The sequence below is a fragment of the Ischnura elegans genome, chromosome 11, assembly GCF_921293095.1.
Source record: "Ischnura elegans chromosome 11, ioIscEleg1.1, whole genome shotgun sequence".
Taxonomy (NCBI): domain Eukaryota; kingdom Metazoa; phylum Arthropoda; class Insecta; order Odonata; family Coenagrionidae; genus Ischnura; species Ischnura elegans.
In genome coordinates, this window is record NC_060256.1 from 57,726,891 (window position 1) to 57,746,505 (window position 19,615).

Genomic DNA, 19,615 nt, shown 5'->3' on the forward strand with positions numbered 1-19,615 from the left:
AAATTATAGTGATATAACCACCAGTGGCGTAGCCAGGAGGGGTTCAGGGGGTCCGGACCCCCCCCCCCCCAAAATATAAAAATGCAATTATTTTCCTTCATAAAAGAAAACAAAGTATGTATTGAAAAATCATGACCTTAGTAAAGATTTCTTTGACAAATGAAGCTTTTTTCGATCATGAAAAATTTAAAATTTGTTAAAAACCCTCTACTTAGTATCCTGTTTTTCAAAAAATTTCACCCCTGGTTTTGGACCCCCCCCGAACGAAATTTCTGGCTACGCCACTGATAACCATATGAATAAAGCTTTATAAACATTGATAATGCTTTTATATGCTCACAGAAAACAACGATAGTAGATTGTGTGACATATTCTAAATACCATTTTCTTAACTCTTTAAGTGCAGGAACGTATTTATACATTTTGCACGCTGACTGCGATATTTCCCCAAAACTTTTATTACTACCTGGATATCTTGTACTAGGGCATTTTCCTGAGAAAGAATCGCTAAGGGGCTAAACTCTATCAGACTAGCCCTCGTGGCAGCGGGTGCCTCCTGCACCGGGGTTCTCTTCTGCACTGGCTGGCAGCTAAAATCGTGAACTCCCGCAGCCCAAGGTTAAACATAGGTAGGTATGCTTGATTCCTTGATTAATTCCCCCCTCTCAATTAATAGAACTTCATTTTTTTCACTTTCAGAAGTGAAAACTCCCGAGACTTCATATGCTGGACTGCAATTAACATAAGTTTTTACTGAATCCAAATAAATCACAAGCATTACTTTAAGATCATCTTCATTGACAGAATCTTAAATTAGGCCTTGAGAGATCACAATTTGTATGCATGAACAACTAAAATATCAAGGTTTTCTTCAAAGCTGGGGTGAGGATAATTTTAACACAAAGACGAAACACCTTGATAGAGTTCTGCATTAATTAAGGACATAAAGTTCTCTCCTTACTTACCACAGCCTCTCCTTGAGCGAATATTGTTTTCATGGTCAATGCATCAATCAAGGGCTGATGTCCAACACCCAGGAGGGAAGCTACCCTTTGCACATTTACTTTGTCTGGAATTTCGGTAGCATCCATGTTGGCTGTTTGAAAAATTAGATGTGTGTCCTTTTACTTCATTTCTATCAGGATTTTTTTTACAATATCCATCCTAAAATATTACATTTAAAAGACAATATTTTGGTGACACTAAATTTGTAACTTATGAGCATATGAGTAGCTGACAAAATATTATTATTGAATGCTGAATGTCTTACCAACTGTAGCTGCCTTGTATTTAATATTTCCAATGTGTAGCAGGGCAGCCAAAAGTTTGAATATGTCCCAAATTTCTTGTTCAGAAAACATCAACACCTTCATGGCTGAACGGATATCAGAAAAATCAGATAGGTCATCTCTGCCTTCACACACAATACTACCACCCTAAATAAATATGGGAATCGTGTAAAAATAAATATTTAATCATCAGAATCATTGGCATATCAATGCGTAGCAGGAGGTCAGGAAACAGAGAAGAGGAAAGGGAGGGTGTTTGGGTAAGGGAAATAATAGGTTGAAAATGCAATGAGTAGGAACAATGGATAATCATGGCTCTATTTTTTTCAATTTTAGCTTCTCTAAGCCCCTGCTACAGTATACCAGCGATAGCCAAATTTTCAATCATATTCGGCTCAAGCATGCTTGCACACAGTATGGTAATGATGCAGTAGCAAGCATCCTTGAAGAATTCTTGGATGAATTGAGTTCTTGAATAATTTGATGTCTTGGCTTTAGTGGAAAAACCGTCACAGTTGATTAAATAACATCATATTTAGTCGTATGTAGAAGATTTTAAGCCATCTACATGGCTTTAAGTCAACTTATATGATTGGTAGGGTATTTTGAGAACAACATGGCATGAGCAGTAGAGATACAGCAGACTCAAGGTTCTTAGACGGTAAGGTTGCCTCATTCGTAACTGCGCATGCGCCAGCAGAAGCCCCGTTACGTCACTGTAGACCCTGCATCCCAGCTGATCCTAGCCATTTCATTGTTTGCACGCTAGAAATTGAGAGAGAATAAGTTCCTGAGACCTTGCGCCGCCTTGTGTTTAACACGAATCTGAACACATTTCCTGCAATTTCACAGGAAATCGTCTTTGTAATACACTACTCATAAGACGAACTTTTTGTGGGTGAAGAGCGCCTTTAATCGTCGGATATGCCAGGCTGCCGTTGTACTGTGGCAACGTGCTCCAACAGCTTGTCGAAAACGAAGAAAGCTGGACGGAATGTCTCATATCACAGGCGGATGCTTAAATTGAAAAATCTTTTTATTGTATATATTAACTAATCGAATCATTGACCGTGTCTCGCCCCCCACACATGTGAAGAAAGTGGTGAAAGTGAATCGGTCAGACAACCTAAGTGGATATGCTAAAGATTTCGTAATCAAGAACTTAGATGCCCCTATTGCATTGGAAAATCTGGAATTCTTCCCTTTTAAGGCAAATTGAACTTAATATTTTGCGCACTCATTCATGCAGGGACTATTTTGCAAATTCATCGTTTAACTCGTATGCTATGAGTAACATCCTGTATCAATGGTAAGATAACAGGTAAACAAATTTCTAGTACTAAGTCTATAATTTTGAGTCCTTTCGCATGCCTTTGAGAGCTATTGAGAAATTTTCGAAATTGGCATATGTACTTATGGGAAAATGTCCTAAGTTTTGTTGAGTGTACGCAAAATTTTACAATTTTGACCTTTTGACCTCACAATGTGGGTCCAAACCAAAAATTTCAATTTGCCTTATGGGGTTTCAATGTTTAAAAAATCGTGATAGAAAAAAGTCTGAATTTCATTGACCAAGATGACTATTCCTAGGTTTTCGGACACGAGAAACCCGAAAATAATACTTTTATTCACGAAAATTCAACTGTTGACCCAGTAAGGTCACCGTCAAGGTCATAAAGGTGGCAAAAAGAATAGTATACCGACAAAGGTGTCGATCCATGGGTTTTATAGGGTGCCCAAGTCATTGGTAAAGTCCAAAAACCCTTATTATTCACTAATTGACCTCCGAGGGTCACAATGGGGGTCTAAGGTCATAGAGTTAAACGTCGGGCCATCATAACAACCAACGTGTCAAACCATGGGTTTTGAAGGGTGTCAAAGTCGGTTAGGCAGTTCATAGATCCGTAATGTTGATTTTTTGACCTCTGAGGGTCACAATGGGGGTCAAAGGTCATCGGGTTAAACGTCGGGAAATCATGATAACCAGCGTGTCAAACCATAGGTTTTGAAGGGTGCTAAAGTCGGCTAAGCAGTTCATAGATCCGTAGTGTTGATATTTAGACCTCCGAGGGTCACAATGGGGGTCAAAGGTCATAGGGTTAAACCTCGGGCAATCATGACAACCAACGTGTCAAACGATAGGTTTTGAAGGGTGCCAAAGTCGGTTAGGCAGTTCATAGATCCGCTCATAGACTTTTGCTGTTGAGGGTCACAATGGGGGTCAAAGGTCATAGAGTTAAACCTCAGGCCAATATGACAGCAAAAGTGTGGAACCATGGGTTTTAAAGTGTGCCCAAGTCAGTTTTGCAGTTCGCAGATCCATATTGTCGATTTTTTTTACCACCGAGGGTCATAATGGGGGTCAAAGGTTATGTTTTGAAGTAATAGGAAAACTAATGTCCCTAGCCAAAGGTTTAGAAGGGTGACCAAGTGAGTGGTGTAGTACACATATCCACTGTCTTTTCCGACAAGCCTCCCATGCCCTCTTAGTTTCGAGCCGTTGTTGATTATTTATTTCCCCTAGACATCCTTTTTCCCGACTTTGTGTCCGCGCACTATTGTCCGCGCAGCGTGTACTGGAAAATTCTAGGTGTGCGTTATAACGAATTTAAAAATTCTAAACTGGAAGACCTAGAAAGTGTAATGGTGCAGGAGCTTCAACAGAAGAAGAGCATGGCAATCGAAACCATATCTGCAATTGGATGGTTGAGTAGCACAATGAAAACTCCATGTTCACATTTCAGTTTATTATCCTATTAATGTTGTCGTTTTATGATATTTCTCTTAAATCGTCAAATTTTTATCACATTGCTTGATACAATCAAAATAAAAGCTGGATTCATCCATTGCTTAGTGAATTATATATATCCAATTAGTGAATAATAAGGGTTTTTGGACTTTACCAATGACTTGGGCACCCTTCAAAACCCATGGTTTGACACGTTGGTTGTTATGATGGCCCGACGTTTAACTCTATGACCTTAGACCCCCATTGTGACCCTCGGAGGTCAATTAGTGAATAATAAGGGTTTTTGGACTTTACCAATGACTTGGGAACCCTATAAAACCCATGGATCGACACCTTTGTCGGTATACTATTCTTTTTGCCACCTTTATGACCTTGACGGTGACCTTACTGGGTCAACAGTTGAATTTTCGTGAATAAAAGTATTATTTTCGGGTTTCTCGTGTCCGAAAACCTAAGATTAGTCATCTTGGTCAATGAAATTCAGACTTTTTTCTATCACGATTTTTTAAACATTGAAACCCCATAAGGCAAATTGAAATTTTTGGTTTGGACCCACATTGTGAGGTCAAAAGGTCAAAATTGTAAAATTTTGCTTACACTCAACAAAACTTAGGGCTTTTTCCCATAAGTACATATGCCAATTTTCATGAACATTGCTCGATGCAAAGTTACTAAAATTACAGGTCAAAAATGACACACGACCCTTGGGACAGTCTGTATTTTCAAAGCCCGGCGAGGAATGAAAACGAGCATAATTTCTATTTAAAAAGTTGCAGAACTGTAATTTTTTGAAGCAACTAATTTGGTTTTTGCGTATTTTCCTACCAGCCATATTAATGTAAGTTTAAATTATATTGCGGAAGTAGCAAGGAAAACAGTGTTTTGAGAGTTACAGGAAGGAAGTGTGGACACGGAATCAACTCGCACACCTTCCCATTTCATCACTTCATCAGGAAATTATGGCGTCTGAATACACGAATTTATCTTTTTTTAAATCTTATCATCATTATTTTCATAAATCGGCCTTCAATTTAAAATTCGGCTTATAGTGTTCGATAGAGGGTAACTTCAAGAACTCGCTGCGGTAAGCAGTTATGCCCGCGGAAAGGCTAGAATTTGAAATGGCGCTGGAAGTTGGGTCTACAGTGACGTCAAGCCAATGGGAGCCCGAGTCACGAATGAGGCAACCTTTACTCTAAGAACCTTGCAGCAGACTCCCGATTATCCGGGTTGCGGATTATCCATGCATGATTTTCACTCTTGCTCAATTTTTTCCTCGATCTCTAAAAAAAATAAAATCGGACGCAGAATCATTGGAATTGCTGCATTTATGCGAGGATACACCAGGATTATTATTTCCATTAGATTCCCCTTCGTAAAATGGAAGCAATCGTGTGCTAGCTGCATTCAAGTGAGCACTATGTTCCTGTTTTCCAAGCCTCGCCGTGCACGATCGTGCTCCGTGATCATGGATACTCATCCCGCAGCAGTTGCAACATGGGAAACTTGTGTGAGACGCGACTACATGGCGTGGTGCCGGACAGTGTAGTTTCTGATGTCGAGCAGTGGTTTTGAAGCATTCGTGCAATCCACTTTTCTGTAACCGTGATCACACAGCCACGGATGAGAGGTTTTCGAAACCATTCCTTACATGGAGCATTAATAATACGAGTACAACCATGTTATCGCCACTAAAAAGATCGCGAACTGGCGAAAAAAGATCTCATGGAGTCATGGAGTCTCATGGAAGCACTCTAAAATAACAGAATACCTGCATAGATAATAATATATTGTTTGTTTCAAGCAAATTAAGAACATTGCAAGATATTTAAGTGAAAGTTTGGGTAATCCGTGTTTTCCGATTATTCGTGCCGTCTCTCCCCATCATTAGCCCGGATAATCAGGAGTGTGCTGTATCATACATACATATTTACAATACCCACATCAATTTATCTTGTAACTATATTTTTGCATCATTTATAAGATCCTTTTGTTTGATGAAGAGTTTACATTGAGTCTTTACGCATTTATTTCAACTGCCTTTTTTAAATGTCACATACCATAGAAATGCTCATTTGCAGTTTTTAATTTGGAGTTCCACTAAACCCAAGCACTCAAGTACTCTTCAAGGCTGCTCCAATGATTTTTACGTGCTCAGGCTATGGGTTAGATGCTATGGCTAAAGAATTTGATAATCAGACAGGCTTCAGGTGTATTTGGGAACAAGTGAAAGTTCTCACCTGTAAAACTGAAGCATGATAGCTCCATTATGCACACAATTTGGACACAGCTACAAAGTCTGGCCATTTTAGGCTGTTAACCAACCCACTCCAGTTGACAGAATGTGAACTGAGGTAATAAGTGAATGATTTTAACCAAGGGCCTTAGGTATGAGTATTGTTTTCGACCATGTCGTGGGCTTTAATCTTGACAGCTAACCTCCACTTGATAGCTGTGTTTTGTTGCATTTTTCATTGCTTAGTTCATAAAAAGATGTTGAGTGACAAGAAACTATTGATTTCCATAGAAAACTGAACTGATTGGAGGCGGAGAATAGAACTTGGGAACTTGAGTTCCTTTCAGGTATGGGAAGCAAGACAGCAGCCAACAGGCTAGGTCATGAATTCATTTTTACAGTCAGGCGCGATAGAATTGATAGAGTTTGGAGAATAAAGAGACCCATACTTTTCTGTCTCAGAGCTTCTCAATGAGTGATTCTCCCTGAATGACTTACTGAACCAGAACTCTAAACATGTCATCAACACACGAAAAGCAAGCAACAACTTTTGGGGTTTTTGTTTTAAACTTAAGAGGGAATGGCTGAATGAAAAAGATTTTTTTCTTTATAATTGGTCTTTCTATTCCATCTACCTAATTCTTTGAATAAATTACTATTTCAGGTCTGAGCAAACAAGCCTAAACAGAACTAACAGAAGGGGGGGGGGGGGGAAGGAAGTATTCTCAAGTTCTCCACTGGGTAATTGGCTGCACGTCTCCTGATGTTTTGAAGAACGACTCGTTCTTCTTCCTCAGTGGATCTTCTGGATGCCATCTCTCAAAGTGGTCTGATATATACAGCTGCCGTCCATGGTTCAAGTGTAATCTGATTGACTCTGGTATGTTCTGCTTTTCACACCTTTTTTGTTACATATAATTAAGGCCATGATGGGACTCCCAAGCATTGCTGTTATGGAATCCAGAGTCTCGGTTGCTGGGGTTTATGTGGATCTGAATGGCTTCCTTGATAAGGAGGTCCCAGTATCCATGTGCACGGCAGAGCAGTTTGGCCTCCTCCTTTGAACATATATCGGACCACCTTGAGAGATGGCATTCAGAAGATCCCCTGAGGATGAAGAACAAGTCGTTCTTTGAAGCGTTGGGATACATGCAGCCAATTATCTTGGGGAGAACCAGAGAATCCTTTCTGCACCTGATACACCGGGAAAATCTAAGATCTTACATAACATAAGAGGGGTCACAATGCCAGCAACATAATATGCTATACATATTTCCACAGGGTTGGAGGTCAGTGAATACCCCAAATATGTGTTTATTTGTCTTTGGGGCAATGACCCCCTTCCAGGCACACTAAATAATGACTTCGAAGAATGCAGGGAATACAAAACAAACACAAGAAAAAATATTGAATAGTATACCTACATATGTAAGTACAAGGTTATTCCAAAATAATATCCAAGGTTATTAACTTACCCCAGTGAGATATTTATAGCAAGATGCATCCTCAACCTGAAGCTTTTGCTTTTCCTCACGAGATAATCCAGCTAGCATGCAGTAGAAGATATGATAGTTTCGTTCATCAGTACTTTGAGAGACAATCCTTGATTTTTCCAGCAGATATTGCTCAATTTTAGCTCCTTCAATGACCCCATCTTGATTGAAATGGATATCAATATATTTACCAAATCTTGAGGAATTGTCATTTCTTATCGTCTTAGCATTCCCAAAAGCTGTAGAAAAAAGTTTTGGAATTTGGCATTAATTTTGATGATCATTGCAACTTGCAAAAAATATACAATAGCCTTCTATGGCAACTTGTGACCACGTAGGGGAATGAAAAGTAAGTCATCTTTTTAATGAAAAATGCACTTTTACTACTTATGGATTATAGTTGTCCACCAAAAATTTCATTTCATACTTTTAGTATATTCAGTTTTTGAATGGATAATCATGCGCAAGCAAGGCGCTTACCACAGAAAATTATAAATGCATCAGTTACTATTAACGATAGTATCACGATTAAAAATTTTAGAAGCTAGCAAAAATAAGGACCTCATACTTACCACCATATTGCGGAAAAGACCAACAAACATATTTTAGTGGATAGTTAAGTCTTCTTGACTTCTACATTATTAAATTAAATTATATTTCTCTTGAGATGTCAGTCTGCACACCTCAATAGAAATACCTTCCATAATAACATACATATTTTAGTTCAAAAATCTTCTCTGTATTATTCAATGAAATAACAGCGAATTAATCAAGAGTTATTTTGAGAAAATTACAAGGTCCCTCAACACATAAGACGTTTAATCTGTGGTTAGCTCAGTGCTTCCAGCCAAAACTTCATGGAGTCATCCTCAAGTGCACTTTAAGTGCAAATATTCTAAAGAGGAAGGCAAATGATTTTTCCTCTGCATAATCCCCTTCCAATGTAGTTGAAAATACCACCTATTCCATGCAGCAAAAGGGGCTTCTTATCTTTCGAAGGGTGGAGACCAGTGGAGAGGGAAAGGGACAATGGAAATGAGGACTCAGGGTGGGATCGTGGGGTTACACTCCTGAGGGCCTGGTCTGTAAGTCTGAGACTTTTCACCCACACACCTCAGAAAGGGAAGGACAGGGGAAGGAAAAACAATAGGAGACGCCGCCCCAATGATAGTTCGATGATGTCTCTAAGGATAGGGATGGAGAGAGTAGGATAGGTATGGTATGGTATTTGAAGGAGGCAACTGACAGCTGAGGTAATTTGCGCCATTAGGGAAGGGTATGGAAGGAAGGGTGGAGAGAAACCTGGCATCCGCATTAGCCTGCTATTAACGAAAGGCACCAAGGGGACCACGGCTTAACGTCCCATCTGACTGACGGAGTGTTGCGCTTGAAATGTCCTCCACAGAACACTCAAGCAGGGATCTGGGCAGTCTCTGAAAATTCTCTGCCACTGCAAGTACGATAGGATAGGGATATCTCAACTCTATCATTTGGGTGGTGTGGGCCACTACTAGCGAAACCATAATTTAATGTTTCCACAGAAAGGAAAGATTTTCCTATGGAGAAGAAAAATCCTGTGATTTTCAGTAGGTAGGGAAAAGGACAGGCATACATCTGAGTTGAGTTCTAAGATGGCAATGATCATACCACCGGCATATTTAGGGAGGTGTTACAGGGGTCATGACTCCCCCAAATTTTATGAAAATTTCTTAATTTTTATTGGCTTAATAGTTCTGATAAAGGAGTAAAGGAAGTGTATAAGCAAATTTTAAAAACTAATAATTCTCCTATATAATATTTTTAAAAAATTTACATGGGAGAATGCCCCTCTCTCCCAGGGGGTATTCCTCACTCCCAAGACCAAGGTAATGAGCCCTCCCAAATTTTATGAAGAATCCACCACTGGATCATACCCACTTGATTTGTCTCCAAAAAGCTCTCATCTCATTCACTTAGTAAAACTCACCTTCTAAAATTGGATTGGCTTCCAATATCTGCTGTTCAATCCATGAGTGTTTACCGCTGATAGCAGCTAGATACTGAAGAATAAGTTTGGTGCTCTCTGTTTTCCCAGCACCACTTTCACCACTGTAAAATGAGTGGAGCGGTGCAAATTATTACTGATCCACCTAACTAAAGGTTTGCCACATACAATACCATGGACAGTGACAAAAAAAAAAGAATACAAATATAGTGTCCAAGATATAAAAGCCCAGAGATTGGTACATTAGGGGGCACGTGCCCCTCCTCCTAATGCTTAAATAACTGACCAAATTTTTTATACTGTTTTCATTACATTCATTTTGTATTGTGTACTACAGAGCCTCAATTATTTAATTTCATATTAATAACTTTCATGTTAAAATAAATAGAGTACAGCGCAACCTCGATAAAACGAGGAGAAATGGTGGGGGTCTCGCAATAGCCCGTACTCCCTTTAATGTGGCTCCACTGTATTATGTACAGTAATTGTTTTATCTTGTTTTTAATCTCAAGTATGAGAAGATAGTTAGCCTGTCAGATCCTTGTGCCCCCCTCAGAAAAAAATCCTGGATCCACCCCAGAATTCTCATACATTCTTTTATCAATAGTGCATTAATAACATATTTTACCACACTTTATATAGTTTCCTTTTTTTTACCAAAGCCTTTACATCAACGTGTGAAAAGATTTGAAATTGACTTTGGCTTATTTTCGTAATGATTCTTTTTGGCTTCAGTACTGCCTCCATTTGTAAGCTCAAACACTTGTGGAACTGAGAACCTCTGGACAGAAGTGATCCTTCCCTCCTAGTAACAGCAGTTTCTCAGAAAATTCTGGCAGAGGTCTAATGAAAAAGATTTTTGGGACCCTAATCCATATTTTAGCACAAGAGATGACATTGCACTAGATAATTCAGGGGGTGGCAGGTACACTTAGAGCCTCTGTAATTCACAGATGAATTAATTTCTTTAAAGAAATGCGAGGGAAAAAATTCATGAAGCTCAAATTTTGAGGCTCTTAAAAATTATGCACAAATAAAATATGATGGATCATCAGGGCAACTAGACGACAAGTTCATGGAAGCAATCATTTTACCTGATCACAATGCATTGGTCCTGGCCATAGCGTTTCATGTTAGCGTAGCTATTGTCTCCAATCGCAAATATATGAGGTGGTAGTTCTCCAATTTTCTTGTCCTTGTACAACTTGATTTGATCTACTGTATAAATTGGCAGCACCTGGTATGGGTTTACAGCCACTAATATGGATCCAGTGTAAGTCTGAAGCCACAAAAGAACAGCAAGCTTTAGTTTCAAGTGCACATGAGGGATTTATATTACTTATCCTAATAAAAACAATTATTAGTGTCATTCAATAAAAGAAATTGTTTATGGGTAACTCAAACTGTGAATAAAAGAGAGTGATTATCCAAGGATGGAGTAAATTTGAATTAACAGTCAACTGTTTGTAAAAAAGGGATCATTGGTGAAATTACCATTAGTAAATGCTATGGTTAAATCAAAATTAAGATGAAGACTATGCCTTCTGAGAAGCAAAATAATGAAAGCCTAACTTTAACCCTATGAAGAAATACAACACACAGTCAAATTAAAATGACTTTGCAAGCAGGAAAGATCCCTGATGAGATCATGACTCTAATCTATGGGTCTTTAAATCCTTTTCTGGCTTTCAGGAGGAGAAAATATAGATCCTTCCACGAATGCCCTCCTTCACTTTTGTATTATAATAGTTCAAAAGAGTGTCAGCTCATTCAAATGACACAGGCAATTTTAAATCCACAATTAGATAATGACATAAGGGTTAGATCACCCAGTGATGTAATGCCAGAAAATATTTCTCACTCAGATCAATTGTGTCGAGTAGGATGTGGTAGCCACACCTCGTTTGCATACCAAAACTACACTGCCTACATCCGATATTAACAGGTAAACAGGGATTAACTACAAGTTCATAAAATTAAAATAAACAATTTTGGATGTCCCATAGCTACTTACATAAATAAAATTTTCATTGTATCGAATCAGTAGATTTCTGAGAATTCCTGCTTCATGCAGGTCACCCAGTAATATCATATCTTCCACTCCATTTATGGAGGTTATGTGCATAGCCTTTATTCTGTTTTCCTCTGGAATCCATCTTTTCTGAAATGAGAGCAAAAATTATCTTCAGTGAATGACTAAATTATGAGCCCTCTTTACATTTTACATTGACCTTTTGAAAGTTCGTAGACCCTGATTTTGATGAGCAGAGGCAAGCGTAGGAAGGGTTCACTTATGGTGGGAGGAAACTCAGAGCCAAAGGCAGGGCCGAAAGTAGATTTTTCATGGGGGGCAAAGATCAGTTTGCCCCACCCTTCCTAGATCCCCCTTCGCTCTCTCACTCCCCCTCCGCTAAATTATAATAATTTTCCAAGCTATTTTTTTGAGTAGCAGTAATTACACACTGTATGATTGCTACTAAGGAGTTTTATTAATATTATTGTTTAATGATTCAAAAATTAATAATTGTTATTATATACTTAAATTAGAAAATTAATTAACATTTAAAAAAATCAATTTTTCAAATTTTGTTGTACCGCGAAATCTTCTGCTCGGAGCCCATTCCCCCTCTGCCCAAACCTAGTTCCGGGCCTGGCCAAAGGAAAACCTTTATTTCTGTTGCATCTTCGAGGAAAAGTTTAGGAAATCCTCTTGAGGGAGTGGTAAACAAAAATGGGCTCTTCCAGATGAAAAGAGCAATTCATGTATGGGTCTTCATACTTCTTGGTCCAGCACCCTTCACATTTGACTAGCCTTTGAGGCCTTGGCCATTTTAAGCATTTTTTTCGGGGAAGATACAATTATAATATTAGACTTACACAACTCCAGGACTAATTTATGTTTTTAAATACACATTTTCTTATAAATGTATATTTTTTATTTCTTTTTCTGCAATAATTGGTTCAAATAGTCCAAATTAACTCCATATATGAGAGTCACTAATCACAATGCAAAAACACATAAAAATACATGACTGGACCACTACTGCTGGATGCGGAAACACACTTACTTTTAAGCGAGCAAATCGTTATGTGTTAAGCATTCAAATGAGCTGTTGCATAATATGGGAGGGGATAGGGCCCCAATATTTTTATGGGTGTTTACCAATTCATGCATTAAGTGCTTCAGGACTTGCACTGAAATGCTGACAAACTTGGAAGCACATGGGTGGATTGATATGGCCATGGGTGTAGCTAGCTGGGGCCAGCTGCCCCCCCTCCTCCCCCTAGAAGCAAAAGTAAATTTCGCTCAAAAGGAAATTTCTGAACAAATTTCCTTTAAATCCAAGAGGAGTGATATAAATGTAAAACATGTAATCAAAATAAAAATATTTTTTTAGAGCAAATAATTTTAAAATGTAATGAAATGCTGTCATAATTTTCTTGAAATTTTGGTTTCCTTAACCTTTTCTGTGTTACAACTTGAAGGAGCACGGCTTGACCCACTCTAGTTTTGATCCTGAGTATGCCCTTGGCTATGGCTCAGTGCAAATACTTGTTTACTTTTGCTGATTTGCATTGCGATACTTCCACCACAAAAATGCTCAACAATCGCCCACCGAATCAAATCCGCTCATCTTGTAGCCCAACAATACGAATCCGCTCAGCTGGCAGTGTCCGGAGCATAAACGCTCATCTCCTATTCTCCAAGCTTGGTTGATTGATCATGATTTGATTAGGTGGGCGATTGTTGTGCGTTTTTGCAGAGGAGATATCAATTGAAATGTTTAGGTTACACTTGGATCTCAAACGCACACCTGAGTCTCAAGCCAGTGGAATTTTTTATGGAGTTTTGAAGGGGTGGTTGTTTTTCAAGGGGTACACTTGGAGGGGATGCACCTTAAGACTGTATCTTTCTAAAGTTTAACCCTTTCGCTGGTGCTCAATCGCCGGAAACCTCTCCGTCACTTGTAGCAAAAGCGCTAAGTGCACAGCAGGGAGGAAGAAAAGGTATGCTTGCAGCAGCCTGCCATGTGAAAATACCAGATGCATTCATAGCAGTGAAAGGGTGCATGGGCTAAACTCTTGGGGAGGCCACTCAAGTAAAGCCACTTCTATAAAATTTTTGGGGGGTTAATTTTGAGGAGAGTAAATTTCAAGTGGAGGATAATTTAAAAACAGATTGCACAGTATTTCCTAATTATGCTGGGAAACGATCTTGTCCCCTATGAAACTAATTCTGACCAGCTATCTACATCAAAAGGATGGTGTTCAGATAGGAAGCCGGTTTCAAAAAAGGCCCCCAAGGTAGAACAGACCAGCAACAATGACAGCGAAACAGTTTCTTTTCAATATTTTCAAACAAGATCAGACTTGTATGAATAGTTTTCAAATGGTGAGGTTCCTATCCAACCTTCACCCACTCTACTGACATAAACCGAAGGTGATCCACGAGATCCCGTGGTTTCTAACTATGAAGGAGAGCTTTTCCCAAGAAAGGTAGCTGAGAAGAGACAGGATGGTGTAATTGACAGTGCAATGGAAAAGAGAGGAAACAATTGGAAGTGGTCATTGAAACAAAATATAGTAATAAAAAACTGTAGAAATGCCAAATTTTGTCACACCGGTTCACGGTACATCTACATGCAAATTGAAATAATTTCTTGAAGAAAGGAGGTCATATAAACACCATTTAGGCGGGTGACCAATCTCAACTGCAAACACAGCAACCCCTATAGTAATAGTACTAAGTATAAAAGAAAATAAACCGACCTAATGATTATATAAGGCAAAAGTTTCTTCATCAGATTTATGAAACCAGTTACTTAATCCTATGAAATGAACAAACCATTAACTCAAAGCAAGACAATCAAATCATCGTTCGACATAACCGCCCCGTCGTAACATATAACCCTCGACAAAAATTCATATAATAAAAAATAAACATACCTATTTTCATTCTGAGAAAATAGTTTATCCTTCACTTCGTTTTTTAAGCAGTAGGTGCGAGTAGCATACGTCAAAAATTATTTGTTGTAGCTGAAGTTGTCTCGAATAACCGAAGTTGTAAATCACCTCCTCCCGAAAAACGGAGTAACCGACCAATTGCATCGTAAAATGCGCCCTTCATTTTGCCATACCGAGGTCAAATCAATAATTAAAATTCAAAATAATTCTATCCGAAAAACAAACAAAATCGAGAATCCAGACAAGGGAGACGCCAACTATCGGCCGAATTCGAAAGTAGAGCTTCGAGGGAACCTTTGGTGGCTAGGCATTTACCGCAGTAAGCCACGTTGATCAAGCATTGGTATTGTTCGGTATTCTCTGATTTCTGTAGTTATTTTGTTGACATGAAGCTATCATTACGTCGTAAGCAATATATTTTATCCATGGATATTGTGCTTGAGGCTTTTAGTTTGGTTTTATTGCTACAATACGTCACTCAACTACACAACGTTGGTAATATAGAAACACGTTGCGAAATCATAGGCATTGTAGGGTAGGTAGTCAGTTTTCTCTGGATAAATTGTTAGTGTTAAGCTTCGATAATTTCGTTAGTAATGTATTTTATGCATTTATATAAATGTGTGTGAGGTCTTTTAATTGATTTTGATCACTGCAATTCATCATTCCCCTTGACGGTAAACCCCGACGGTGGGAAACCACGTTGAGAAATCTTTGGCATTGTTGGGTATATTGTGTTTTCTCTAATTACACTCGACGGCAAAAACAATTTTTTTGAGCCCTGATACCATTCCTGCTGATTATTATGCAAAATGACCTCCTGAATCCGAACATGACATCCGCTTTCATCCATCACCTACCATTTTCAGGGGGAAGCCCCCACTCTAATTTTCATCACTTTCATATGTCTTGGAGGAATGAAAAGGATTATATTAGAATTTATATTTCTTATTAGGTTTTTTAGAGGTGAAAAGTTCTAAAACATGATAATTAATGGTAAGGTTGTAGATTTGGGGGGATTGATTTCCGTTAATGATTTAAAAAACCCATTAAAATGATGAACCTTTCCTTTTTTCGCAATTTTTTCACTTATTTTCTTCATTTTTCAGCTCCTATTTTATTTTCCCATACCCCAAATATCCTACAATGAAGGAAAAATATACACATCAACAGATTATATCAGCAATAATAAAAATATTTAGGTACACGGCATAGAAAAAATAATGAAAATGTGTGCCAACAGTTGAGAAGGTACGCTACCATGCTGGTGCCATCAACAAAGAAAAAAATAACCAGTGTGAAGTGAAGTAGAAGTTTCTCGTGCAAAAACAGCAGTAGGCCTAATAAATCAACATTCCCGCATTCAATTTCCCTGAAAATCTCCTCACAAATTTGATGATGTCTTTATAGAACCATTCCCTGTGTTAATCTGAAACTGCTCCTAAATATTCTATGAAAATATCCAGGTGTGAATGAAGGAAATGCATTTTTAGTGACACGTTAAACCCCGTGGCCTAATACGCTGACAGCAGTTCACACGTTTCTGAGCTCATTCTCACAGCTAACACACGTTTCAGAATCCAAGCCAAGCTCGATTTTATTTATAATTCAGGTGTTTCATGTACGTCGAATCTTTGAAAAGTTTCCTAATCTGGGGGTCCACGAGTTCCTTCCTTGGTTTTAGCCTCACTAATTGTAAGACGAGGAAATTAAGTTAGAAATTGAAATTCAGCTCCTGTCTTTTCGATTGCCTTCACAAAGTATTTCATCTGTCTTAATTTGATGTGCAATGGTGGCAAGTGAATATTTTCTGTCGAAACCAGGGAAACATAAGCAACATTTTTATAACCATGAGTAAAGCTTTCTCGCAGAGGCCAATTCCGTACTATGCAATGAATTTTCACGGGCGCGGCTGTTGTATTCACAAAGAAAGCAGCACTATTTCGTGAAGCCTGATTGCAGTCCCATGAGTAGAGCGACAACTTTCAGATCAGCGCAAACTTACCAATTATAATCACGATAATTAATTCTTTCAAGGATTCAACTGAAATATCTGTACGTCTCCTTCATATCAGCAGAGTATGCAGACAGGACAGAAGGTAACTCATTCCCATTGGCCAACAGGTCCACTTTAAAGCTTGTCTTTGACGAATCCATAAACAGTCTCCATTTTTTGGGTCACATGGCATCATCAGTTCTATCAATAATGCATTTAATTACAGAAAAAAACAAGCCTTTACCTTCCATAAAAAGTAATTTCAGTGCTGATTGACAGGAAAAGATTTTTATGCCCTTTTCTACGGGATTGTCATTCATTTACGCGAAACTATGTGCCATATGCTACAGTGGTTTGACCAAATATTTGGTTAAATTCCTGTAACAAGTGGTGCAACAAACACTTGGAGCTTAATCCTAGTCCTGACCGCCAACTTGGCCGCCAAAGTAAAATTTATAAGCAGTTTTAATAATTAAAAGAAGAGGTAATTGTTGCGATGCTTAAGTCAATTCAACGCAAACATAGTAGAAGCGATGAGGATGATTTTTACACATTTAATCTCGGTAATGATCACAACTCAAGCTCATATACTGACATTCACTTGGAAAAAGCCGGAGTGAAACAACTTCTACTGTAATCCTTGTGTAGGCTTTCGCGGTGTGGTGAGGATTCAGCGTGGAGGTTTTCGGGGTTACTACCGCGTAGATTCTGTAGATTGATTTGCGATCAGATTTGTCTGCAGAGATGAATATATGTAACCCCGAAAACCTCCACGCTGAACTTCTACTGTTTTGCACAATTTTAACTACTTGGAAAAAAAGGATCATCCTTGTCCGAAACAGCGAAAAATGTTGACTCTGCGATTGCTAGAGATACCGAGGGAAGATTACGATAACTTCAATACACACAATTGATTAGAGAGGCTGATACTTTGTGCAACTCCATTCTTAAGGAGAAAGAATACTTTTTAGTTGAAATGAGAATATTAAATCTTAGTCTTATATTTTTCGTGGAATAAGGAAGTATTACTTTTCCTTTTTGGCTGCGAAAGCTAAGAGTATTGCCGTCCAAGGCTAAGCGGGCGAGGCATTGTGAGGGCCAGCGTAGTAAAGTGAACCTTCCGAGGTATTGATACAAATTTTAATCATTGTTGCTATGCAGCAAAATATTTTTATTATTGCTGCTGTTTCTTGTTTTATATATGTTTTTATCATTCGGTGGAGGAAGACGTGAAATGGGAGCTGGAAATTTTTAAAAATACGTGAAAATTTGCGAAAAAATGGCAAAATTGATAATTCTTAATGCGTTTTCACACAATTTACGGAGACTTATTCCCCCCGAATCTACCTCCTTACCATATTTGCACCCCTCAAAACCCTTAGAAAAAATGCTAAAGTAATCGTTTTAATTCCTCCAAATGACTGAAAAGTGATAAAAAATGGAGGGGGAGCTCCCCCGAAAATGGTGGGTGATGGGAAAAAACGGAGTTCATATTCGGATTTAGGAGGTCATTTTACAGTAGAAGCAGCAGGAATGGTGTCAGGGCCGATAATCATGCCGTCCAGTGTTATTTTGTTAGTATTGTGATAACGTTGTAAGTAATATATGTTATGCGTTACCAATAGCCAATACTTTCCAAAGCCAATACTTTCAATTCACCGCCTTGCTGGCTAAGGCAACCAACGGAAATTAACAATTCCCTCATTTAAAATACACTCTCCCTGCGTGGCACAGCCGCTATTCGCTGTTGCCCCTAGGTATCTATATACCTCTTCATAACCAAGAAAAATCTTCCTCGACATATTTCAATTGATACAGCGGGATGCCTCGACGATACTTAATACCACAGAGTTGTGCTCCTACTACGCCTATGCTATTATCAGAACCCTAACCTCGCTGCGTCGGCCATATTGTCAGCGCCTGCAGCGCCGCCATCGGTGATTTGAGTCTCGAATAGCTTTCAGTTTGTCTTCTCTTCACGAATTCATGTCGCGATTTCGCTTCATTTCCAGCAACCGACCTTGATTTCCAGTGGCGCGAAAGGTGTCCTCGGTGTCAGAAGGTAATTGAGGCTTGTTATCGTCGTGATAAGGTTAATTTGATTAACTGGTGTGAATTTTATACCGTAAGAACCGATTGCTTGGAAAGAGTAGTCAAATGCGATTTTCATGCCTCAGTGTTCTTTCATCGGACCTTGTTTTACGTTAAGTCCTGATGGATGGACCTTGGGCAAATTTGGTTGTCCCTTTTGCCTTTCGTATTCACTTGCTTTTGCCTCCTGTCGAGCGTTGTTCTTCTAATGGCAACGGTTACGGGTCAATTACAGGATTCTGCCGAAGCTGTTTCGTTAGTGATACTTGCTGCCATTAGCCGGAAGATGTCCGGATGTTTGTTGTTCGTTGAATTTATGATGGGGGACAAGGATTTCCCCGTATCGTTGAAAATCGTCGATTGAATTGCAGTTCAAAGACATTTGACATCCGATTGGAGGTTGATCTGTCTTTCAAACCTTCCTGCCCGAATGAAATGCAGTAAGCTGCTCGAAGAGGAAAACAAGTGGTGAGTACAAATTAATTTCCAATGCTGTTCTGGGCCACATCGCCCTAGGGAATTGCCTGTATCTTTGAATTTATGATGGGGGACTAGGATTTCCCCGTATCGTTGAAAAATGTAGGACTGCGGTCACCATTAACGTACAACTTCAGTAGGTGGGGAATGGGTGAATTTGTGGGAGTTCATTTGGAGAACATATCTAACAAACAATGGGGGGGGGGGGGGGTTGAACTCCCGACCCCTCCCACGTTACGAAATTGGTATTTCTCTCTAGTGATAATGCGAAGAGTGGAAGGGTGTTGCGTTCGGATTATTATCCGTCAAGAGTGAAGGAGTTTATGAAGACCAAA

The 19,615-nt window shown here is 38.9% G+C and overlaps 1 protein-coding gene across 2 annotated transcripts in view; it reads right to left on the bottom strand.

Moving 5' to 3' along the window:
• The window catches only part of LOC124168304 (myosin-VIIa-like), a 107,746-nt gene that overhangs the window by 43,023 nt on the left and 45,108 nt on the right, over positions 1-19,615 (bottom strand). Inside the window, exons 1-7 of one of the 2 annotated variants that reach the window (XM_046546458.1) lie at positions 14,699-14,801; positions 11,766-11,912; positions 10,846-11,030; positions 9,734-9,855; positions 7,750-8,006; positions 1,271-1,436; positions 966-1,096 (exon numbers count right to left, since the gene is read on the bottom strand). In XM_046546458.1, coding sequence (XP_046402414.1) covers positions 966-1,096; positions 1,271-1,436; positions 7,750-8,006; positions 9,734-9,855; positions 10,846-11,030; positions 11,766-11,876 — 972 coding nt within the window. In that variant the 5' untranslated portion in view covers positions 11,877-11,912; positions 14,699-14,801. Of the gene's footprint in view, positions 1-965; positions 1,097-1,270; positions 1,437-7,749; positions 8,007-9,733; positions 9,856-10,845; positions 11,031-11,765; positions 11,913-14,698; positions 14,802-19,615 lie in introns of those variants that run through there. The other variant, XM_046546457.1, reaches the window with a different exon arrangement.